The sequence below is a fragment of the Scylla paramamosain genome, chromosome 13, assembly GCF_035594125.1.
Source record: "Scylla paramamosain isolate STU-SP2022 chromosome 13, ASM3559412v1, whole genome shotgun sequence".
NCBI classification, from domain to species: domain Eukaryota; kingdom Metazoa; phylum Arthropoda; class Malacostraca; order Decapoda; family Portunidae; genus Scylla; species Scylla paramamosain.
In genome coordinates, this window is record NC_087163.1 from 21,391,476 (window position 1) to 21,417,084 (window position 25,609).

At 40.6% G+C, this 25,609-nt stretch overlaps 1 protein-coding gene across 5 annotated transcripts in view; it reads left to right on the top strand.

Moving 5' to 3' along the window:
• The first annotated feature begins 9,951 nt into the window (after nt 1-9,951).
• Nucleotides 9,952-25,609, top strand: part of LOC135106504 (histone PARylation factor 1-like) — a 28,021-nt gene continuing 12,363 nt past the window's right edge. Inside the window, exons 1-3 of one of the 5 annotated variants that reach the window (XM_064015581.1) lie at nt 9,955-10,143; nt 22,070-22,157; nt 22,463-22,528. In XM_064015581.1, the coding sequence (XP_063871651.1) occupies nt 10,024-10,143; nt 22,070-22,157; nt 22,463-22,528 (274 nt within the window). In that variant the 5' untranslated portion in view covers nt 9,955-10,023. Of the gene's footprint in view, nt 10,144-20,279; nt 20,545-22,069; nt 22,158-22,462; nt 22,529-25,609 lie in introns of those variants that run through there. The other 4 variants (XM_064015582.1, XM_064015580.1, XM_064015584.1 and 1 more) reach the window with 4 other exon arrangements.

Sequence of the window (25,609 nt, forward strand, 5' to 3'; positions counted from 1 at the left end):
TACTTGTATTAATATATGTTGTATCCTGGTTTGGGGAACTGTCAATTAGTGGACAGTGTAAAGAAGCCTTTACAAATAAGGAACAATCAGTGAAGAACTTGTTAGATGAAATAATGTTTGAGTAACATAGTATTGGTACAACAGGTGATTTGTAGCAAGCTAATATTTGAAGTATTTATTCAACTGAAATTTAATTCTATAATGCTTAAGAAAGAGGGCATTTTAATTCATGTGGTGTTCCAAGATGAGGCATCAAAAAATTTGTGAAATAGAATAGTATTATTTAAGTTGCTACATTCCAGCAATGACAGTTTCAACTGCTCTACCAATACAGTCCCAACTAGTGACTGCACATGTTCATAATTTATTGCAGGAATATAGGACACAGAATCATCATGTGTTTTAAAAGTGAACCAGACTAAACAAGAAAACATTAATGTTGATATACATTATCACTGTTTTTTTTTTTTTTTTTTTTTTTTTTTTTTTTTTTTTTTTTAAGAGTATGTGAAGAGTAGATTTAGGTATGCATGGTGTTCAATATTAATTGAAGTATGTGAATCCATCAGCACTTCAGACTGACTTTCAGCCAAAGCTTTGTGTACCATAAGTTGACCATTTTATTATTTTCTTTAAATTTACTCGACACACCAGTATCCTTAAAAGGCCATAGGCATCATTTGTACTGTATATATGACCAGTATGAGTGAACGATGGTACGTATACACATAGCAGTGTGGACGAATGTAAGAAGCAGTGCATGATTATCATGTGCTGTTCTAGTCAGTAGCGTGCACGGTTCTCCATAGGATGGTCTCAGCAGGACTGTCTTAGCAAGCAAACTTAGACAAATAAAGCAGTTTGGATTTGAAATGGTGTGTTACATTGTCCCCATGGAAAAGAAGAGAGAAAAGCTCCTTTCATTAAAATATACTATCTGTTTACAAGGAATGGGAAACTGATAGACTGGAGCAAAAGAGAAAACTGATACTTCCTGTGTACTAACACCATTACTTTGATGTGAGGAGTATTGCTCTCTTGTAACCTTTACAAAGGTTAAGCTTATTGTCATCTAATGCAGCTTGAGTTCCATTTTCATAATCATGCTAAGGTATTGCTGAAAGGATGCAAAATAAATGGGAAATGAGTTTTTACATATCAGACCGACTCTTCACTTAAACCATTTCCAAAATTAAGACATTTTGTTCAAGCTTATTATAATTTACATAGTACTAGCTAATTAACTGTCACTTGTCTGTTAACGGTTTCTTGCTTAAAATCCATGCAACTAAAATTCTAGGCAGTGAATATTTCATGTAGAACTAGCATTGGATGAGGGAAGACAATGCAAACAAGTGCTAACAAACACCAGGATATCCCAGTATTGCAACACCGGCAAGCAAACAAACAACCACCACCATCAGGTCACCATAAAGACTGCATTCTCGCAAGTCATGCATTCTCACAAGTCATCTACCAAGCAGACTCCCTACCTCCATGCTCATGTTCTCTTTTAACGTATGTCTGCCCTCGACCTCTTTTTTCATGCATATGTATTCTTTCTTGCCTACATTTAATGTTTATTTTTTCCTCTTCCTGCTCCATTTTTTTTTTTTTTATTTATTTATTTATTTTATTTTTTTCCTATTTCGCTGGAAAAAAAAAATCTCCCTTCATCCTAGCTTTCTTTTTGTTTCCTTTCCTCCCTCTCTGCTTCTTCCCCTCTGATTTTTTTGTTTTTTTTCCTCCTCTCGTTGACCACGCAGGTATTATGTTACATTTCATCTTTTACATGATTCTCCTCTTTCACGTTACCTCCTCACCTTCCTTGTTCTATACATCGACAATTTCACAGTATCTTATATATATATATATATATATATATATATATATATATATATATATATATATATATATATATATATATATATATATATATATATATATATATATATATATATATATATATATATATATATATATATATATATATATATATATTTATTTATTTATTTATTTATTTATTTATTTATTTATTTATTTAGTTAGTTAGTTAGTTAGTTAGTTAGTTAGTTAGTTAGTTAGTTAGTTAGTTAGTTAGTTAGTTAGTTAGTTATTTTTTTTTTCACTTGCTTTATGACCTAAAGCTGCGATCCCGCGTATATTGTTCAAAACTTCGTGTTTGTTTGGAAGTTTTCACATACTATATTCTGTTCGCACTTTTGTTGTGTGTGTCGGGATGAGGGGGAACAAAGGATGGTCTATACTTTTTTTCCTATAATAGTATAAAAGCTCTAGGGAAAAAAAAAAAAAAGCAGGATATGTGATTAGACAACCTCGCTAAAGGTGAATTGGTGTCCGCCACCGAACGTTTATGTACTAGATAATATATATACTTCTAGTACTGTGGTTTTCTAAGATTATTCTTTATTTTCATTTCTATTTGACTCTCTCTCTCTCTCTCTCTCTCTCTCTCTCTCTCTCTCTCTCTCTCTCTCTCTCTCTCTCTCTCTCTCTCTCTCTTTTCTTGATAGTGAGAGGTCATTTTTCACTGAGAGAGAGAGAGAGAGAGAGAGAGAGAGAGAGAGAGAGAGAGAGAGAGAGGCGGGTGTGTAATTAGGTCACAGAATGGTAATACCATTTTTTTTTTTAATCTACTTACCAAAGTCCCATAGCTTCAAAATATAATTCAGTTGCTTCGAAGGTTCATGAAGCACTACAACAACAATAACTACTACTACTACTACAACAACAATAACAAAAACAACAACAACAATAGCTACTACAACTCCTACTACTACTATAACTCAGTTCCTGAACACTTTACTCATGTAAGAGAGAGAGAGAGAGAGAGAGAGAGAGAATGTATGAATGCATTCTTAATTTAAATGGGCAACAATGTCTGCCCATACAGTTTTATTTTATTTGGAGGTCATTCCCGGATCATTTTTATCCTTTGTTATATATATATATATATATATATATATATATATATATATATATATATATATATATATATATATATATATATATATATATACACGCACTGACAGACAACAGCAAAGACATGTTCATGAATGGGAGTGAAAATGGAATTTATAGTTAGAACCTTGGCTTAGGAATACTCTCTCTCAGGATACGACTTTGCCAGAACTGCACTACCGACGGACAGGTGGACAGGTTACGACGTACGTAACAAACGGACAAAGTTGCGATCATTTGAACAATGGTCATATGAGAAGTGGAGAAATGGAAATCACATTCTCGGAGAGAGAGAGAGAGAGAGAGAGAGAGAGAGAGAAGAAGAAGAAGAAGAAGAAGAAAATGCGCCAGTCATGTGTTTATAACAATAAAATGAGCAAAGACCAACAGGTAGGCAAGCAATGGAGATACTTATGTAAAGGAGTCACTTGAAGCACTCAGGAATTGCCAAATACTAAACTAGTTTTTTTACATAAAAACACAAGAACGCCATTAAGAAAGCTGCAAGAGGCCCCATCATAACTAAGCCAGCAAGTGGCAACCCCTGTATAAAAGTTCAATAATTATCTCCGTACAAAGATCGTGACAGTGTCATTATTACGGAGTTTATTCGCATCATTATTTATTCATCACTTACGTATTTACGTACATTCTTCGCCGCACCCCCTCCCCTCTCCCTTATTATATTAATGCTGAAGAAAGAAAAAAGAAAAAAAAATCAACCTCCCCGTACCCTTAGCAACATCCTATCCCTATTAACCCAGTCCAGAAAAAGCCGATGCTGGTCCACCGGTAGAAAATGAACACATGCGATTTTCCATGGTGAGCTCCTTTCCTTATCTTTTTGTTTTTATTTGTTTACTTATTTATTTATTTATTTGTTATATAAGGGGATACTGACCATGGGCATTAACCCGTAAACTGCGCCAGACATCTTAAGATGCTGTTCGACCAACTGCGCGAGACATCTTAAGATGACAGGTTTTCTAAGCTGCATTTCAAAAGTTCCCGCACAGCCACCGTAAAATCCAATGAACATCATTTGGCAACATCATCTCTCTTTCGCTCCATATAGGCATTATTGTCTCAGCCTTAGGCAGTCATGGAAGACGGTAATTCATTATCATCTTCCGATGCTGGCCAGCCTCCTGGCTCCCACATTCATGGCCATGGGGGAGGCAGATGTCGTAAAAAGAAGAAGATAGTAAAAAGAAAGCTTGGACTAGGCCCTGATGATGTAGATTATTTACAGCAATCAACTTCTGGTGCTGTGAGAAAGCCCAAGAAATCCCGTAAACACACTCCTGCCTCTCAAGGTCAGGAGCACGCTGCCGCTTCCTCACTGCCAGGCAAAGCCCGTAATATGCCATTGACACCATCAAAATTTTTACCATTGATAGAAGATTCTGAGGAATCACTCTCAACACTTCCTGATGATTCACACTGGCAGAAAGAACAGGAAAATGATCTCTTTGACACCTTCCCGGCTCCCCTGTCGCTGGCCCCCAGCCACTTCCCAAAGAACTTCAGCCATCCATCACTGCCACACAATGTATTTTTTTTTCATTTTTTATTTCACATTTCAGTGCTCTACTTTCCTTTGAGTTTCAAAAGATCAAAGATAGTTTTCAAGCAAGTTAATTTTTTGCCATTTTTTGCGCACCCTGCAGCTATCCTGAAATCATAATTGCGCAGTTTAAGGGTTAAAAAAACTTACATGATAAAAGAGGCACACTGATATGGATACCGGTTCCTAAAGAAAAAAGGGCCAATCTATAATGAAACGGCTATTGTTCTTTCTTTCCGTGTGTGTGTGTGTGTGTGTTTTCGTTGCTTCATCCTGGGAAGGTGAATTAATACTCATAGTCATCTAGTAATCACAAGTCTCGAGGACAATTGTGCGAATTTCTGATGTACTCTTTTTCAGATTGGTTTGGCAACACTACCTCCAACAGAGCGGCGAACTTTTTTTCCGTATGTGTGCGTGTGTGTGTGTGTGTGTGTGTGGGTTGTACGGGGTTGGATATCTTGAGGAAAAATTTACGTCACCCCAACAGCGTATCGACACTTTTTTTTTTTCTTTCCTTTGTTATATAATATCTCTCTCTCTCTCTCTCTCTCTCTCTCTCTCTCTCTCTCTCTCTCTCTCTCTCTCTCTCTTCTACTACTACTACTAGCTATCCTGAAATCATAATTGCGCAGTTTAAGGGTTAAGAAAGCTGCCAGAGGCCCCATCATAACTAAGCCAGCAAATGGCAACCCCTGTATAAAAGTTCACTAATTATCTCCGTACAAAGATCGTGACAGTGTCATTATTACGGAGTTTATTCGCATCATTATTTATTCATCACTTACTTATTTACGTACATTCTTCGCCGCACCCCCTCCCCTCTCCCTTATTATATTAATGCTGAAGAAAGAAAAAAGAAAAAAAAATCAACCTCCCCGTACCCTTAGCAACATCCTATCCCTATTAACCCAGTCCAGAAAAAGCCGATGCTGGTCCACCGGTAGAAGATGAACACATGCGATTTTCCATGGTGAGCTCCTTTCCTTATCTTTTTGTTTTTATTTGTTTACTTATTTATTTATTTATTTGTTATATAAGGGGATACTGACCATGGGCATTAAAAAAACTTACATGATAAAAGAGGCACACTGATATGGATACCGGTTCCTAAAGAAAAAAGGGCCAATCTATAATGAAACGGCTATTGTTCCTTCTTTCCGTGTGTGTGTGTGTGTGTGTGTGTGTGTGTTTTCGTTGCTTCATCCTGGGAAGGTGAATTAATACTCATAGTCATCTAGTAATCACAAGTCTCGAGGACAATTGTGCGAATTTCTGATGTACTCTTTTTCAGATTGGTTTGGCAACACTACCTCCAACAGAGCGGCGAACTTTTTTTCCGTATGTGTGCGTGTGTGTGTGTGTGTGTGTGGGTTGTGCGGGGTTGGATATCTTGAGGAAAAATTTACGTCACCCCAACAGCGTATCGACACTTTTTTTTTTCTTTCCTTTGTTATATAATATCTCTCTCTCTCTCTCTCTCTCTCTCTCTCTCTCTCTCTCTCTCTCTCTCTCTCTCTCTCTCTCTCTCTTCTACTACTACTACTACTACTACTACTACTACTACTTATTTTTTTCTTTATATAAGAGGGACACCAGCCAAGGACAACAAAAATCCAATTAAAAAAAAAAAGCCCACAGAAATGCCGTTTCCCGAATAGGGTCCAAACCGGTAGTCAAAAACTGAAGAAGTGTCTTGAAACCTCCCTCTTGAAGGAATTCAAGTCATAGGAGGTGGAAATACAGAAGCAGGCAGGGAGTTCCAGAGTTTACCAGAGAAAGGGACTGAATGATTGAGAATATTGGTTAACTCTTGCATTAGAGAGGTGGACAGAATAGGGATGAGAGAAAGAAGAAAGTCTTGTGCAGCGAGGCCGCGGGAGGAGGGGAGGCATGCAATTAGTAAGATCAGAAGAGCAGTTAGTATAAAAATAGCGGTAGAAGATAGCTAGAGATGCAATATTGCGGCGATGAGAAAGAGGCTGAAGACAGTTAGAGGAGAGGAGTTGATGAGACGAAAAGCTTTTGATTCCACCTTGTCTAAAAGAGCGGTATGAGTGGAACCCCCCCTCCCCCTAAGACATGTGAAGCATACTCCATACATGGATGGATAAGGCCCTTGTACAGAGTTGGCAGCTGGGGAGGGGGGGTGAGAAAAACTGGCGGAAACGTCTCGGAACACCTAACTTCATAGAAGCTGTTTTAGCTAGAGATAAGATGTGAAGTTTCCATTTTAGATTATAAGAAAAGGACAGATCGAGGATGTTCAGTGCAGAAAAGGGGGACAGTTGAGTGTCATTGAAAAAGAGGGGATAGTACTACTACCACTGCTACTACTACTATTGAGTTTTGTCACAGTCTGTTACATATTCAGGAAATACTATGTTTACATACCGTTATGATTACCTCATGATTTTTTTTTCACTTATAATATTATATGAAAACACAATCATGAAGTAATTATAACGGTATGTAAAGGAAAGGAGCTCACCATGGAAAATCGCATGTTCTTCCACACGTGGGCTAGCATCTGGTTTTTCTGGACTTGGCTAATGGGGATGAGATGTTGCTGAGGTAAAAGAAGACTGACGAGTTTTTTTTTTTTTTTCTTCTTCTTCTTCTTCTCTTTTTTTTTTTTTTTTTTCTTCAGCATTTATAGCAGGGGGATTGAGGCGAATAATGTACGGAAATGCGTAAGAGATGAATGAATAATGATGTGAACGTCATTAAGAAAGCTGCAAGAGGCCCCATTATAATTAAACCTGCAAGAAGCGAGCCCTTGTTATCTCAGCACGAACATCGTGATAATATCATTATTACGGAATAATGATATTGGCAATTCCTGAGTGCTTCATGTGACTCCTGTACATAGGCATCTCCATTCCTTGCCTGTATGTTAGTCTTTGCTCGTTTTATTGTTCTAAACACATGACTGGTGCATTCTCTCTCTCTCTCTCTCTCTCTCTCTCTCTCTCTCTCTCTCTCTCTCTCTCTCTTCGTGAATGTGGTTTCAATTTATTCACTTCTTACATGACCATTGTTCAAATGATTGCAACTTTATGTTTGTTACTCCTACATGTCCACCTGTCCGTCGGTAGTACAGTTCTGTCAAGTCGTATCCTGTTTGTTATACAAAAGAAAAAAGTCGAAAATACAGTCACAACACACACACACACACACACACACACACAGAGAGAGAGAGAGAGAGAGAGAATTTCTAAGCCAAGGTTCAAACTTTCCTTATAAATTCCGTTTCCCCCATTCATGAACATGTCTTTGTTACTGTCTGTCAGTGCATGTATATATGTAACAGTTTAACATCAAGCAATAATTTACTTAAGAAGAATCTGTAGTTCGGTCAATGTCCAGCTCCACGATGAAGAGCGTTGGCGAGTACGTTCTGAGAAAGAGTGAGCGTATTTCACCAAGCCAGCAGGCATCCCTTAACATTCGCTTCATTTATTCTCATCTCATATTACATGATTAACAAGTAACAATAAGAAAACATGAGAGGGCAACAGTCCGCCGCTCCCATTCCTCCATACGTGGGCTCTTTCTATGTGAGACAAGGTGGGATTAGAAAGTTCCCAGGGCCCCCGTCTCGCGACTCCTCCAGGCTCCAGTAGTAGAGGCAGGTCATTTTTCCCTCCATCCAGCCGTCTTCCAGAAACTGGATTTTCAAACATCCCGTCTTATTATCTTAACAGCCTTTAACAAACCAAGAGGCTCATGTGGAAATTATTATTATTATTATCATTTATTTATTTTTTTTTATGGATGTTTCTTATGATTTTTATGTATATTCACTGCACTTGTCTCAGCTAAGAATGGGCGAGGAGAAAAATTTGTACATACTTATGAGAAAGTGAAATTGCCTGAGCATCTCATTTCCGGTAATTGCAGCCAGGTGGTACAAAACATTCTTTCCTCCTTTCTCCTTCACTTTCTCATTTTCCTTCTGCCCTAACAACAGACTCGTTACTGGGAGTCTTAAGAATAAACAAATAAAATAGAATGGAATAAATAAAATAAAAAAAAAACGCTGAGGAATTAATATACTTGTTTCTTTGTTCTAAATAACTGTTTTCCTCCACTCATGGAGCGAACATTTTTACCTACTTAGGGTTTCTCAAATGCCTTGTTATTATTTTTTTTTTTTTTATTCATCCCACTATTTTCTGTATGGTCTTCTGATTTCATTATAATGTCCATAGTACATCGTATGTCTGCTCCAGTCATTATTTTCTCCACCATTTCCTTCCTCCTTCCCTTGGTGATAATTTGAGTAATTATAAGATACTCTAGTTTTCATTTGTTTCCTTTCAGAGGATGAAACATTTTTTTCTTCTCCTATCCTGTCTTCTCTTGCATTAATTATATTGTTATGGCCGGATTTGCAGTAAATTTCTGTATGTTCATGTTGTTGCAGCTCGGCAGTAAGTGTGGTGTGCATCTCTCTCTCTCTCTCTCTCTCTCTCTCTCTCTCTCTCTCTCTCTCTCTCTCTCTCTCTCTCTCTCTCTCTGTGTGTGTGTGTGTGTGTGTGTGTGTGTGTGTGTGTGATTCAATTTCAACATCCTTATCTTTCCTGGCTATTTATAATAGTTACTCTCAAATGCTCTACTTTATTTGTCATCTTGTTTTTTTTTTCCTTTTCATCTTTAATTCATACCTGAAGGGTAGGTACATTCCACAACAGTCTCCTTTTATTGATATCACTTACCCTTCACATAGTTATGTAGATGAAGATCCTACAACTTGAAAACATATTCAACATTATTACCGCTTCATTTTTTTTTTTTCTGGCCATGCTTCCTGCCAGTGATTCCCTTCCATGCTACTACTACTGCTACTACTACTACTACTACTATTACTACTACTACTACTAATAATAATAATAATAATAATAATAATGATAATAATAATAATAATAACAATAATAATAATAATAATAATAATAATAATAATAATAATAATAATAATAATAGTAATAACATTAATAATAATAATAATAATAATAAATTAATAAATTAATAAAAACTTCGTGCATGTACCTTCCATTACTCCACTGAAATCTGTTGCCATATATGCAATACTGATCACGAAAAATAAGAGAAATATCGTTAATAAACACCCCACAATGTTTCGGTTGAGTGGCCACCGCCCACCTCCGCTCGAATTGGTCGATATATTTTATTTGATTGATTATTCTAGGGAGCAACAAGAGCTGCTAGACCTTGAAATCCCTTTGACCTATCCTTTGTCTCAGTATCGGTCATTCCTTCCCTTTGTTCTATGTGTTCCATCCGCAGGGCAGCGACAAATTCTCGCACAAGTGGCAGACACCCAGTGACGTCAATGTAGCAGTGTTCCCGCGCCGCCTCATCGTGTTCCCGCAGCACTAAGCGCTCTCTCGGCGCTGGCATCGCTCGCAGTCGGAGTTTAGCTATCACAGAAAGGAGACGTGATTATCAGCATGGCCTGGGAACCCCACGTGAACGGGCTGGCCAGGGTGCCTGTATCTCACTGGAACGAAGCCTTTGAAGAAGCAGCCAAGTATATTTCTAAAAGGTTGTACTCTGAGGAAGATTTTGAGGTACGAAAAGTGTATTAGTGGGTGTCTGGGCGCGATGTGCGAGTATGGGTGTTATTGTGTGTATGAGAGAGAGAGAGAGAGAGAGAGAGAGAGAGAGAGAGAGAGAGAGAGAGAGAGAGATCCCAATATTATAATTGTTTTACTTATGAATACGAGCTCGTTCAGAATATGAGAGAGAGAGAGAGAGAGAGAGAGAGAGAGAGAGAGAGAGAGAGAGAGAGAGAGAGAGAGAGAGAGAGAGCACTAAATTAATGATATAGGTTTTTGTTCTTTCATAAATTCTACCACCTTATGACATTTGTGAATATAAGCACTATTATTATAATTACGAGGAAGAAAATTCGGGGGATTAAAGACCATTTTACTGTTACCCGCAATATACGGCTCTTGCAACTCATTAACAAACTTCATTCGATTAGAGTTTTAACAAGAATCAACATGAATAGAATTATCTAATACTGTCCCACGCTCTTTGGAGAGAGAGAGAGAGAGAGAGAGAGAGAGAGAGAGAGAGAGAGAGAGAGATGCTTTTCTTAGTTCTTTGTGTATTTGAATAATCGGAAATACATAGATAAAAAGTTTTAGCGCCGCAGTTTGCTAAGATCACACCTTGAAAATCGCTCAACAAAAAAAAAAAAAAAAAAAAGTAATAAAAAAAAAAAACTCCGGTTACATGTCAGCAAAGGAGGAAAATTTTGACGGGGGCAGGGGAGGGATGGGAGTGAGTTGCGCGCAGAGGGGTGGGAGAGTGGAGGGAACGGTGTGGTGGGAGTAATGGAGAGGGAACGGAGGCGGGGAGGAAGAGGGAGGTGAGCGACGGGGATGTCATATGGTGAATGTTCTAGCGGGCACACAAAGGTCGCAAAGGTTATTAAACTGCATCTTGTTGAATCTGTACATATTTCGTTTTTACTTTAACATTCATAATTGATTATAAGTGACGCTCAGTTGTTGGGTATATAAGTAAGACAATTTTTTTTTTTTTCAACTGCAATGGAATATACCACTCATCAATGCTCCGATGTGTTTCACCTGAGAGGTTTATTATAATTTTATCTTGAACATCACCCCCATTTGTTTCATTTTCATACACGCGAAAGTTCTGCTTTCGACTAGTCCCGTGCTTTGTTCAAGATAACAGATAATACTGGCACTCAGGTCGCGGAACCTAGACATCACCACGCCTCCGCCTGCTTGAATAATAAGCGTTTTCAGTTGTGGTCCGGCACAGCATAGTGTGTGATTTTAAGCGTTTTCACTAGTGGTTCGGCACAGCATGCAGTGTTGGATTTTAAACGTTTTCAGAAGTGGTCCGGCACAACAGTTTGATTTTTTTTTTTTTTTTACTGAACACAACTTACAGCCCCGCTGCCAGACAACAGGCGCCACCACCCTTGGGAAAAACTGTTGTGTACATCATTCAGTTGATCTTACGCAGTAATTCCGTAAAATACAGAAGAAATAAGCGTTTTCAGTAGTGGTCCGGCATAGCACAGTGTTTGATATTCTATTGCAGGGTGGTCCAACTATGGGCCCGAGGGCCACAAGTGGCCCGCCAGTTGATTCTCTATGGCCCACAATCGCTTGTATTATAAATTTATTTTGTAAACGAAAAGCACAAATGAAATTCTGTCTGTATATGAAATAGTACTAGGAACTAGGATTATATATATATGTGTAATATATATATATATATATATATATATATATATATATATATATATATATATATATATATATATATATATATATATATATATATATATATATATATATATATTACTGGCCCTCCATGTAAGCGTTTAGTGCTGAAGTGGCCCAAGATGTCGAAGAAGTTGGACCACCCTGTTCTACTGAACACGATTCACAGGCTCACTGCCAGATGATAGGCGCCACCACCCTTGGGAGAAACTGTTGTGTACATCACGCAGATGACTTTAGGTAGCAATTCCGTAGGATACAGGAAGAAGTATTAATAGACTCTTCCATTACTTAAGGTTCTCAGTCAATTTTCTTGGGAAAAGGAGCTTTTCAGAGCAGCACCAAACAGAGCAGAAGAGAGGTATGAGAAGTGTGTGCCGGCAGAATGTGCTCATGTTTAGAGTTGGGTCTGGAAAGGCAAACGCTCTGCTGTGCACGTATAGGCGTTTTCAGTAATGTCACCGACAAGTCAAACGCTTTGTTTGCAAGGCAAACGGAAGCATACGTGCCCAGCAGAGCGTTTGCCTTTCCAGGCCCTAAAGGCAAACAACCAAACAGCGAGTAGTAGAACGTCAGAACATCATTTAAGTTCCTGTAGGAATGTATTTTGAAAAATAAAATATAGAATATAATGCTTTTTGAGGCAGAGAAAGTTGGTGTTGTATAAAGGAGTATTTCTTTTCTTGTCATTTCACATTAAAAAGAACCTGAAAGTGACATAAGGCAAGGGAAAGAAGGGAAGATGTTGCGTTTTCTGGTGATATTACGCATCTTTTTGACCGATAGGCATTTTGTCCGACTCTATTTCGTGGCTATGATTTTCTTACATCATCTCTTAGCATAATCATGTGCGGGGGAGGAAATATATATATTTTTGTTCTATTATAGATGACATGAATCTAAAAGCAGAGAGAAAATTATAGTTGGCTAAGAACCCATACATGCAAACATGAGCACATGCTTGCCGCCACACACCTGACATGCTTCTTCTCTGCTATGTCTGCTGCTGCCCTGAAAACCTCCTCTTCCCAAGAAAATAGACTGAGAACCGTAATACTTCTTGTATCTTACGGAATTATTACCTAAAGTTAACTGAGTGATGTACACGACAGTTTTTCCCAAGAGTATTATCGCCTGTCGTCTGGCAGCGGGGCTGTGAATCGTGTTCAGTAGAAAATTCAACACTGCTTTGCTGGGATTATGTCATGATTAGCGAACCCAACACCTCATGTCAAGAACAGCGAACTCAATGACCTTCATGTAAAGAATGGCCAACCCAAATGTCTTCCTGTAAAGAAAAGCAAATCCTTGACAAAATATGTTGTGTTTTATGAATAAGTGAAATTGGGGGGAAAAATAGGAAATATGAACTCATTTAGGTTAGGTAAGGTTAGGGTTCATAAAAGTTAACTAAAAACAGAAGCTTTGAAATTTAATCAGTTATTGAAATGTCTGGTGCCGAAGTAACGAAGTGATCATGTCAAGTTCAGCGAATCCGATTATTCTCATGTGGAGGAGGCAGTAGGCACCTGCCGAAACGATAATTACTCCCAGTGAGGTCTAAAGCACTGAATCAGGCGGTGCTGTGAACTGTCCTGTCGCTTCAATCTGTCCTCAGGATTCCCCTAAGCGGAGGTGCCTCTGCCGTTTTGTCTCTGCTAGTTTGGGGGACCTGAGGAGGTATTTTGCTGATTTTTTTTTTTTTTTTTTCTTGGAATGACTACTGCTTCCGTGTCAAAGACCCGTCTTTGTGTGCCGAGTCCATAACAGAGGTGATAGTGTCTGGCATGGAGGCGTACATTCCTCACTCTTTTTCTTGACCTAAACCTTCCAAACTTCTGTTTAACACAACTTGTCCTTGTGCTATACATGATAGAGAGGTGGCCCTCAAAAGATACTTAATTAAGCCTTCCATCACCAGAATATCATGCACTTTATATTTCTGCCCGGAACCATGCCAAGTCTGTTCTCCAAATAGCCAAAAACTTCTTCATTAATAGAAAGTGTCAAAATCTTTCAAGATCTAACTACCCTCGTGACTTCTGGCATCTAGCCAGAAATATCTCCAATAACTGCTTCTTCTTTCTTCCCTCCTTTTTTTCAACCTTTATTCCAACTACTATCACATATATTTCTAAAGCTGAACTCTTCGCTCAAACCTTTGCTAAAAACTCTACTTTGGACGATTCAGTGCTTGTTCCTCCCTTTCCTCCACCCTCTGACTACTTCATGCTACCTATTAAAATTCTTCGCAATGATGTTTTTCATGCCCTCGCTAGCCTAAACCCTCGGAAGGCTTATGGACCTGATGGCATCCCTCCTATTGTTCTCTGAAACTGTGCCTCCGCGCTTGCACCTTGCCTAGTCAAACTCTTTCAACTCTGTCTGCCAACATCTGCCTTTCCTTCTTGCTGGAAGTTTGCCTACATTCAGCCTGTTCCTAAAAAAAAAAAAAATTCTAAAAATTTCTTATTGGGGCAGAGCAAATTTGGAATTGTTCAATGCCTCAAAACTCAATTCCTCCATCTATCAACTCGACACAACCTTTCAGACAACTATCCTCTCTTCTTCAATGACACTCAACTGTCCCCCTCTTCTACACTGAACATCCTCGGTCTGTCCTTTACATATAATCTGAACTGGAAACTTCACATCTTATCTCTAGCTAAAATAGCTCCTATGAAGTTAGGCATTCTGAGACGTCTCCGCCAGTTTTTCTCACCCCTCCAGCTGCTAACTCAGTACAAGGGCCTTATCCATCCATGTATGGAGTATGCTTCACATGTCTGGGGGGGGGGGGTTCCACTCATATCGCTCTTCTAGACAGGATGGAATCAAAAACTTTTCGTCTCATCAACTCCTCTCCTCTAACTGACTGTCTTCAACATCTCTCTCATCGCCGCAATGTTGTATCTCTAGCTACCTTCTACCGTTATTTTCATGCTAACTGCTATTCTGAATTTGCTAACTACATGCCTCCCCCCCCCTCCCGCGGCCGCGCTGCACAAGACTTTCTTTTCTCTCACCCCTATTCTGTCCGCCTCTCTAATGCAAGAATTAACCAGTATTCTCAATCATTCATCTTCTCTGGTAAACTCTGGAACTCCCTGCCTGCTTCTGTATTTCCACTTTCCTATGACTTGAATTCCTTCAAGAGGGAGGTTTCAAGACACTTAAACTTAAATTTTTGAGTACCGCTTTGGACCCTTTTCTGGGACTGTCATCTCAGTGAGTTTTTTTTTTTTTTTTTTTTTTTTTTTTTTTTTTTTTTTTTTTTTTTTTTCCCTTGACCAGTGTCCCTCCTACATAGGAAAAAAAAATGTAAAGAATAACGAACTTGATAATCTTTTTGTAAAGAAAGAATAGCGAACCCTATTGTGAGTGGATTCTTGATCTTGATCTTGATGGTACAGGTGGCACAGGATCACTCCTGAGCCAGGCCTTTGGATCGGCAACTCCTGTAGAAAGGGGGAAAAAAAAAAAGAGAAACGAACAGCATCCTCTATCCTAATTGTTCATACACCTGGCACGCCACATTCTCTCCAGAAACTCTTTCACCGCCTCAATCATCCTTTCATTCGCCTCTCTACACAGTCCCAGCAACAACACCATCCATTCCTTTCCTGTCTTCTCCACTCTTTCATTCCTATCATGCCCTAACTCAGTCAGTATCACTTGCATCATCTCATTCCTGTCTCTGGCATACTGCACACACTCCAGCACCACATGTTCCACCGTCTCATCCTCTCCCATGTCACACATCTGGCACACTTTGCTGCGGGACTCAGACCACCTGTAACTCCTTGCATTCACATCCATACACTGTGCCCTCGCTCGGAAGAGAAGATCACCGCCCAGGCTTCCATCATACCACCTTTCATACCTCGGGGCCTCTTTCTCCTTGTACCATTCCAGGGTCTTCTTTCTTTCCATCTCATTCTTCCATTCATTCAGTCCCACACATTTCACTTCTTTGTCTATCTCATTCTTCCATTTTCTCACATCCCATTCGGCTCCCACTCTTCCTCCTCTTGTTACCACCCATTCACGCTCATTTTGATTCCTCCCAGCCATTCTTATCGCCCACACAACTTGCAATCCATTCCTGTCTGTCATTCTCATGCATCTCTTCCTCCATTTGCTTCCACTTTCATTCCACAGGTACACCTTCCTTGCTATTCTTGCATCATCCATTCTCTCAAGCCTAATCTTGTACCTAAGTGTGGCTTTTGTCAGTCTTTCTCTGAAGGTGCTCCATCCCATGTCACCTCTCAAGGCTTCAACTGCTGTGCACCTCGGTGCACTCAGTGCCATCCTTGCTACTTTGTTCTGGCCCACTTCTAACTTATCAATTTCACTTTCATTCCATGCAATCACATCCATACCATACATTATACATGGCACAGCCACACTCTTCCACACTTCTCTCAACACATCATACTTACTTGCTCTCATCCTTGCCGCGCTTCCCAATCGACCTACCCACTGGTTTAGCATACTTATCTTTTCATTCTTTGCCTTTGCACACCCACTAGGACTCATCCACATCCCTAAGTACTTGTATTCTTGCACCTGTCTCAACTCATTCTCTCCAAGTCTCCATACCACATTACTTTCATCCTCTGATCTATTCACAATCATTACTTTGCTTTTCTCACTGCTAAACCTTACTCCAAAGTCTTTACCATAGCCATCCACTACATCCAACAAACTTTGAAGCTCATCTGCCGATTCACTCATAACAACTACGTCATCTGCATAAAGGAGCACACATACTTTATCATTCCCCACACTTACCCCTACATTCATTCTTCTCATCCTGGCTGCTAGCTCCTCTGTATACAGGCTAAAAAGGGTTGGTGACAATATATAGCCCTGCCTAACTCCTCTCTCACTCTTCACCCAGTCTGTTTCTATGTCTCCTAGCCTGTATCTAGCTCTTGTGTCCACATACATACTTTGCACTACGTTAACTATCTTTGCACTCAATCCAATCTTTTCTAAGACTCTACCTAACATTTCTCTGTTCACTCTATCATAAGCTTTCTCTATATCCAAAAAACCTAGGTACAATTTACCCCCATCCTTCTTTTTCTTCTCAATCATTTCATTCACCACAAACATATTGTCCTCAGCTCTCCTGTCCCTACGAAAACCATTCTGTTCTTCACCCAGCACTCCAGCTCTCTCAATCCATTTACACAGTCTCTCATTCAACACTGCACTGAAAACTTTACCTACTGTATTCACTAATGCAATTGGCCTGTAGTTCTTCAGCTCATTCTTACTCTTAAATCCTCCCTTATGTAACAGACACACTCGGCTCTCATTCCACTTTCTTGGCACTCTCTCTTCATCCCACACTCGGTTGAATAACTCAGTCATTCTGTCTATCACTACCTCCCCACCATTCTTGTAGAACTCATAGGGTATATCATCTGGACCTGCTGCCTTGCCATTCTTCTGCCTTCTCACACACCTCTCCACTTCATCCCTACTGATTCTTTCATCCAGTTCATCTACATTCTTCCTTTCCAGTGTTACACATTCTTCTCTCACACTAAACATCTCACCTACCCCACCTACTTCTTCCCAGAACCCTTTGATTGCCTCCCTGATTCCATCCTTCTCTGTTATAACTACACCCTCCACTTTTAGACTCTCCACACCAACACTGCCTGACATATTCTCACCTCTCATGAACTTGTACCATTCACGGCCACCTTCCATACCTTTCTCCCTTAAAGATTGAATCACGCTCCTTTCACTCTTCACTTTAGCATTCATTATCATTCGTCTCGTCAACCGCTGCTGCTTCACATACGCTGCCCATGCATTCAGATACTCATTCTCTGCCTCATCGCTTTCATGCCTCTTTTTCCTCAGCGATCTACACTGTCTACTCATTCTCTTTCGCTCCTTCCTAGCCGCTCTGATTTCATCATTCCACCATGGTTTACATACATTCTTTCTTCTACCTACTCTCACAAACCCTATCTGGTTCTCAGCAGCACCCCTCACGTCCTCAACCAGTTTCTCATTCAGATGCTCCACGTCATGCACACTTTCGTCGTCCCAGCTTCTCTCACTCAGATCAACCTGAAAGTTCTCCCACCCTACATCTCTCAGTCTCCACTTCTTTCTCTTACTTGCCACTTTCACTTCATTCCCACCCTGCATCAAGCACTCCACAACCAGCATGTTGTGATCGGACACAATATCAACCAAACCATCCTCATCTATCCACATGTGCGACACAATTTCACGCATTCTTCCATTCACCAACATGTAGTCAATTGCCGATTCCTGTTCTCTTGCACTCCAAGTCACACGCCCCTCTGCCAAAGTAACGTTCAGATTTTCCAGCTCCAGTTCATCAACAAACTCTCCAAGCATTTCACCATTCCTGTTCACCTGTTCCCCCAGTATTCCCACATGTGCATTCATGTCACCCATAACTAGCACTCTCTCCTCTCCATGCTCTCTCACAACTTTCTTAAGTATGTTATACTTCCTCCTATTTTCCCTCTCTGCTCTTTCACCCATGACAGTCATGTACGCTACCACCAGTACCACCTTCTCTGGTCTGCCACGACCATCCATGCATTCCACTCTTACTGCAAGCACATCCTCACTACTTGTACACTCCCCCACATCAATCTCCTCTACTTTCAGTCCTCTTTCTTTCTTGTAGAGTAGGGCTACGCCTCCTCCCAGTGTTTCCTGTGCCTTACGCCCCTTTCCAATCATAACATACTCGCATCCCTCCATTCGTACATCATCTCTCAGGTGAGTCTCAGTGAGCCCGACTAAGTCGAACCTCCACTCCCTGAGCTCCTTGCATACATCCTCAAACTTGCCCACACCCCATCCTCTCACATTCATACAGCCAATCTTCACACATTTACTTGCCTGGTTAGTCTCTTTTCTTTCATGTTTGCTGACATCAGTGGGTCCTCCTCGTCATGCGTCGTCCACACAACACACCTGCCTCGCCCTCATCCACTCAGCCAGTCGACGTCCTAGCCTCTCATTCCCGTTGTGGTTGAGGTGGACCCCGTCTCTCCCGAAGAATTTGTCCTGGTCAAGGATCCCATCCATGTCCAGGAAGCTCACGTTGCCCTTCTTCTCTGCCATCCATTCCATCTTGATCTTCATGAGTTCCATGCATATCTTGCGGTTCGTTTCTCTTCTAACCTTCTCATACTGCACTCCTTCCCGTGGGCGCCGCAGGACCCCCACCACAGCCACACACATCTTCTTTTCTTCTGCTACCCTCACTGCTTCTATCACTTCCTTTACTGTGTCTTCAGCACCTGCCTCTACTAAGTTGTTGCCTCCTCCTTGGACAACTAGCAGGCTTCTCTCTTCCATTTCTTGCACTTCTTCCTTGACTTTCCTCTTGATGTCTTGGATCTTAGCACCTCCCATGCTGGTGCACTCAATTTCCCTTCTCACAAAGTCGGGAGTCTTCCTTACCATGCTGTCTCCAATGACACGTACTGGGGCTTTCTTGACTACCATTCTCTTCTTCCTTGGGCGTCTGTCTGTTCTGGCCACTTCCACCACTTCTTGCTGGTCTTTTCTTTCTTCAGTCTTCGTCGTCTGTGCTTCTGCCTCTTTCATCAGGTTTTCTGTCTGGGTGCTCTGCTCCACTCTCTCTTCTTTTTCTTCATCCTGGTTCCTCCATTCATTGAGGCTCTTGCTCAGGCATTCCCTGCAGAGGAACACCAGAAGCTCGAACCCCAGCGCCTTCATGTTGGCCTCCTTCATGCCCACACAGGCTACGTGGAACCAGGCCATGCATCTCTCGCATGCCACAGCCCTTTGCCTGTTCGCCACACTCTCCTCGCATGAACCACACGCGCTCATCACCATTTTCAGGGTATTTCAGCACACAGGCAAGAAATATAAACCACAAAACTCAGAGAAAACTCAGAGAGCAAGGCAAAGCCACTTGTACACACCGCGGAGCTAGTCTTGACATGATCTTTGTGCCGGACCACTACCAAAAAACGCTAATGCTTCCGTTTGCCTTGCGAGCAAAGCGTTTGACTTATCGGCGACAATACTGAAAACGCCTGATATTAATAGATTCTTCATTTACTTAAGGTTCTCGGTCTATTTTCTTGGGAAGAGGAGCTTTTCAGGTTAACAGCAGACAGAGCAGAGGAGAGGCATGAGGTGTGTGGCGGCAGCACGTGCTCGTGTTTAGAGTTCGCTAGAGTTCTTAGCCAACTATAATGTTCTCCCTATTCTGCTGGAGATGCTTCCGTTTGCCTTGCGAGCAAAGCGTTTGACTTGTCGGTGACACTACTGAAAACGCCTAATATGAGCTTGGCTGATTCAGTTTACATGTGAGGCCTGGACCAAGTGTTAATTTCGTTCTGCATGCCATGTCTGGATACGTTTAGCATATGGGAACTATTACGCTTAGCATTGGAGGGTGAAAATGCAGCAGTTACCCACTAATTCAGAAGTAGTGAACATCCTGGAACTCTGAGGTGGGAGGAGCGCACGTCATACAAGTCAGTACTCGCAGGTTCACAACATAGAGAGATGGCGGGAAGAAGAGAAGACGCGGGGGAAAGCGACTCACGACCAGCTTGTAAATACAGGGAAAAGTGTTACCAGAAAAACCCTCAACATCATAGGAAGTTTAAACACCCATCACCAAAGAAAAGGAAAAACCCAGAGGAAGTAAGTTGAGTCGTATGTAAACACAGTTGCTTTGTGTTCACCATCACCATAGTACAAACATTACCTATATGTATGAGTAAGTGAAGCTGCAAGAGGACGGTAGATTTTGTACCACGTATTATCCACCTGTCATCGTTAACCTAAAGTTTGCCATTTCTTTAACCTCCGACATGTTAATATGAACAATCTGATGCTGTTCCAGGCTTCACACATTCATGTCACTTTAAAACTTTACTGCTTTAGTGCAGTGTATACAATCATGTCTCATCCCATTTGGCAGTTATATTTGGCACTGGTCAGACATTATCTACATATACAGATTTGTAAAATGGGTGAATTTTAACAAGAGGACCAAACTGCATTTTGGGTACAAAAATGACTTTAAAAAATTTTTTTTTACGATTTTGATAAAACACGCCGGAAATACTGTTTTGTTTCTTCTCCACTCATCCTATTACGATCTTGAGGACTCACCAGGAAGCGGAGTTTATAGGTGGGGAACACGAAAATTTATCATTTTAGGGTACTTGAATGGAGATATTAGCTTATAAGAAAGCATTCTTGACCTGACCTAACCCAACCTAATCTGATTTAACCGAACCTATTTTAACCTAATCTAACCCAACCTAACCTAACCTAACAAAAGTTCCCTTTATCACGAAAACTATTAATTTGCGACAAAAACTTCAATTAAGTAAGTGTCTCTGTATCCATAAAGGTAATCAAAAACAATACTCCTTAATGTGTAGAGTGTTATGGTCCTCTCCTAAAATATTACTATAAAATAGTTCAAATTTTACGGGAGGCATATGAGTATGTTAGTACAAAGAAAAATTATAACAAAAGAATAAATAAGTAGATAAATGAAAATTAAAGGTATGTTAAATATTCATTGCATATGTTACATAATTGAAACTGGGTTCAATGCTGCAAATATTGCAAACTGTTAGATATTGCATTGTTGCAGGATCATAAGTTTCTTATCCTTGGTAAAAGGAACAGATTTAACTGATCCTGCAACAATAAGGTCATACAGTGCTGGCTAAGATCTTCAGCTTCTCACTGAGAAGGTTCCGCGTACCAGAATCACAACAAAAGGATTAGTATTTTCTGTGATAATGATTTTAATGATCATGTAATGACTAATTATGATTTACCTCAGTAATTGATAAAGTTAGCCCATGTAGGGCAGCTAATTGAATTTTCTAGGTCCATTTAATCTTTGAAATTTGAGTACACAGCTCATATATACGTGTGTGTGTGTGTGTGTGTGTGTGTGTATTTTATATATATATATATATATATATATATATATATATATATATATATATATATATATATATATATATATATATATATATATATATATATATATTTTTTTTTTTTTTTTTTTTTTTTTTTTTTTTTTTTTTTTTTTTTTTCTCATGGATATTGCTTTGTTTTCTTGCTGTGAGAAAAAGTAAAGTTGTGAACAAGGTAAAAAAATGATGAAACTAACAATGTTTGTATATCTACTTTTTAACAGGAGACAGATGAAAGAGCAAAAAGAAGCAAATTAGGTGATGAGGAACACCTGGATGAAGTACCTGTAATCAGTGAAGCAGTACTTAGAGGTTAGTATGTGTTTATGTAAGTGAGAAAGAAAAAAATTACAACCACATATTATCAGTGACATCAAACTACCTTCTTCTTTATACTATATACTAATGGAAATTTGTGGGCTGGAGATACATGGTGTTACCAGCAAAATAGATTATTTCACATACTTTCTATGTCTCATTGTTACAATCTTTTCCATAAGACTCCCTCAAGAGTTTATTAGCAGAATCAACTCCATTGAAGATGTCATAAAAGTTTTTTGTAATGTACTTCAGTTTTGTTAAAAGTATGCTGTGTCAGTATATTGGGTACCTTTCAGAATTTAATGACTCATACCAGAGGATTCCAATTCCTTTGGACTCTTCATCAGCTCCCCAATCTGATTGTAAGTACAGTGCATAGCATGTGGTGTGGTTCCATAGATGCATTGTTCATTTAGTTTCTGAAATACTGTATTAGTTGTATAGTTGCTTAATGATTTACTACATGCCTATACTAGCATCTATTCTCCAAATAATTCTCCATATAGTTTTAGCGCTGCTGCTCAAAATAATATACAGTAGGGTACGCGACAATGCACATTCATTATAATGTATAACTGGAATAATGCACAGAAATTTTAATAAATATTTAATTAGAATAACAAACCAAAACTGGCATAACAAACTGGCCATTCATGCAAGCACTGAAATTTTAAAGAATTAATCAGAATAACAAATTAAAATTCACAAAACTAACTCACCAGCTGTGCAAGCCTCTGCTCACCTTTCTGCCACTTGTCCCTTCCTTCCTTTTTTTTCCTTTCCTTTCCCTTTTTTGGTTTTGTCTCAGACCTCCCTCTCTGTCACCTCCCTCCCCCTTATCTGTCAGAGATCTTGTGACCTCGGTGGAGTTGGGGACAGATGCCTGTTCCCTGAAGTATCTGAGTTGTCCTGTCTTCCTGTCACTCTCACACTGAGTGATGCTCAGTGGTGCCTCTCCTCATGACACACACATGCTGTTAGTGACAATAGCCATGCCCAGAGTGATGGGTCTTTTGAGGTGTGGAGGCCTGTGAAGTGCCCCTCATATGAGAAATAACAGACACAATGGAGATGGACAGTTATGGATTCACAATTGTGAGAAAAAAGAAAAAAGAGCAAGTTAAATAGTGTTACCCCACACCAAACCTAGAGCCCCTGTGGCAGTGCCTTTGCTCAAGTCTTCTGCCTGGTTTTCCCTCAAGGAGTGACACCCCAGGACAGGGCATTATGGCTTGCTGAAGTAGCAAACAGGTATTGCAATCTTTCAGTGCAACCAAAACTAGCTGCCAAGACCATAATCACTATCACTCATGGCAGCAATACAATCAAGTTCTTGACAAAGGTAGGATATCCTCACCATGGTGCCATTTTGAAATTAACGGAGATTACCGAGGACAACAAGCAGGTGAAGGTAATCATAAAAAAACTACCCCTCCTTCCTACCCCTCAGTTATGTGGAGAACCATCCCTGCATCCTGTGGACTAAGAGGAACACCTAGCCTTGCACAGAGAAGCCAAGGAGTCAGGTGATCACCTTGTGAAAGAAAGACCTACCATCAATGCTGGAGCTACCAGGCCTGATGCCATACAAGGTGGAGAGGTATGTGGGGAAGCCAGCATTCTGTGAAAGGTGCTAGAAGTGGTGGCACAAGGTGTGGCAGTGTGACATCGGGGGTGAGGTACGGCTTTTGCTCTGGGGACCATGATACTAAGATCTGCAAGGAGTGCATTCTCAACAGAGAAAGGATTATACCCAGATTCCCAAACTGTCTGATGGAGCACAACGCCTGGAGCGGCAAATGTCACCTGAGACCCGCTGCCTGCTGCCCGAGGAACAGGATAACAGCTGTCTCACCTTCCAATGCTGCCCCTCCCCGACCCCTCATCAGTGTGGCCTTCCCTTCAGTCCCCAGGGAGATCTGTCCCTGGTCAGGTCAGCCACATGTGCCCCTGATCCCACAACAGGACAGAACACCGCACACCATCACCCTCTCATGCTACTTTGATAAGGGAGGCTCAGTCACTGGCTCATCCCCCTCCTCCCTTGTTTCCCACCTTTCCTTTTCCATTTCTTCACACTCTGTGAAGAACCCTTGTACCACCACTTCTTCCACCAAGATAGAGGAGGAAGTGGAAGAACTGCAGCAGGAGGTGAAACAATTAAAGACATGACAAGCCCTACTGAAGAAGGAGAACCATGATCTATGAATCCTAGTTATGTCTCTACAGAATGTGCAGGAAGAGATGGCGGGCATGAAGGCAATACTGGCACAGTTGCCCCATCACACCATGGGACTAAGCCAGCAACAGAGGAAGACACCTTTTGGTGCAGTGGTGGTGATGGACATTGACACAGCCTGTGGTCATATTCTGGGCCCCATCTTGGGGACGCCAATTCACCCCCCCGCCCCCACCATCAGTGTCCCACCCATGTGCGAGGAAGGTGCTGCCCCATTACACTATGGGATTGAGCCAGCAATAGAGCAAGACACTTTGTGGTGCAGTGGTGATGGACACCAACATAGCCTGCGATCACGCCCCAGGCCCCAGCTTGGGGACATTGAGTATCACCCCATCATCAGCATCCCACCCATGCAGGAGGATGGAGGAGAAGCAACATAGTTAGGTGTCATGTGTGGGAGACATCACAAGCCAAATGCAGGACAGTACCATATGGGCTTAAGACAGCAACAGAGCAAGGTGCCATAATGAAAGGAACAGCCTCACCCGTGGAGCTCCAGTGTCTTGTGTGTCAAGAAGCAATGGAGCAGGATACAGACCTTCCTCTCACTTCAGGAACCCCTAATGGACCCCCCACATCGTCACACATCCAATTGTCAGCTGCACTTGACTTAGACTCAGGTGCAGGACAGCAGTGACCTACTGTGTCATCTGATACCAGGCAGGACCCAAGGTGCAGGACAGCAGTGACCTACTGTGTCATCTGGTACCAGGCAGGACCCAGACCCTTCCACTCCCCCAAACCATACTCATCCAGTGTATTCCTACATCTAACATTTATTCCTCATTCTATTATGTATGATTATGTATTATTATGTATAGTGACAAGACTGCAATCTGAGAATAAACTAGTCTTATTTACAAACTTGTAATCACTTTATGAATAAAAGTATTCAATCAGTCAATCAGTCTCCCCCCTCATTAATTTTATGTCATTTTTACTTCATCTTTTTTCACTCTTTCTCATTTTCGTATACATGATTCCATTTTCATTCTCAATCAGTTTCATTCTATTTTAGCAATCCTTAGGATTGTTCTTACTTTCAGAGAGAGAGAGAGAGAGAGAGATATGTCAACAGTAGGTGAATACTTATCAAAGCAGTGCGAAACTAGGGATGATAATGCACGAAACTTGGGATCAGGGCCACGTCTTACCAAATTGGAACCCCAAGCAAAATTTTATTTAGAGGCATCCCTTCCAC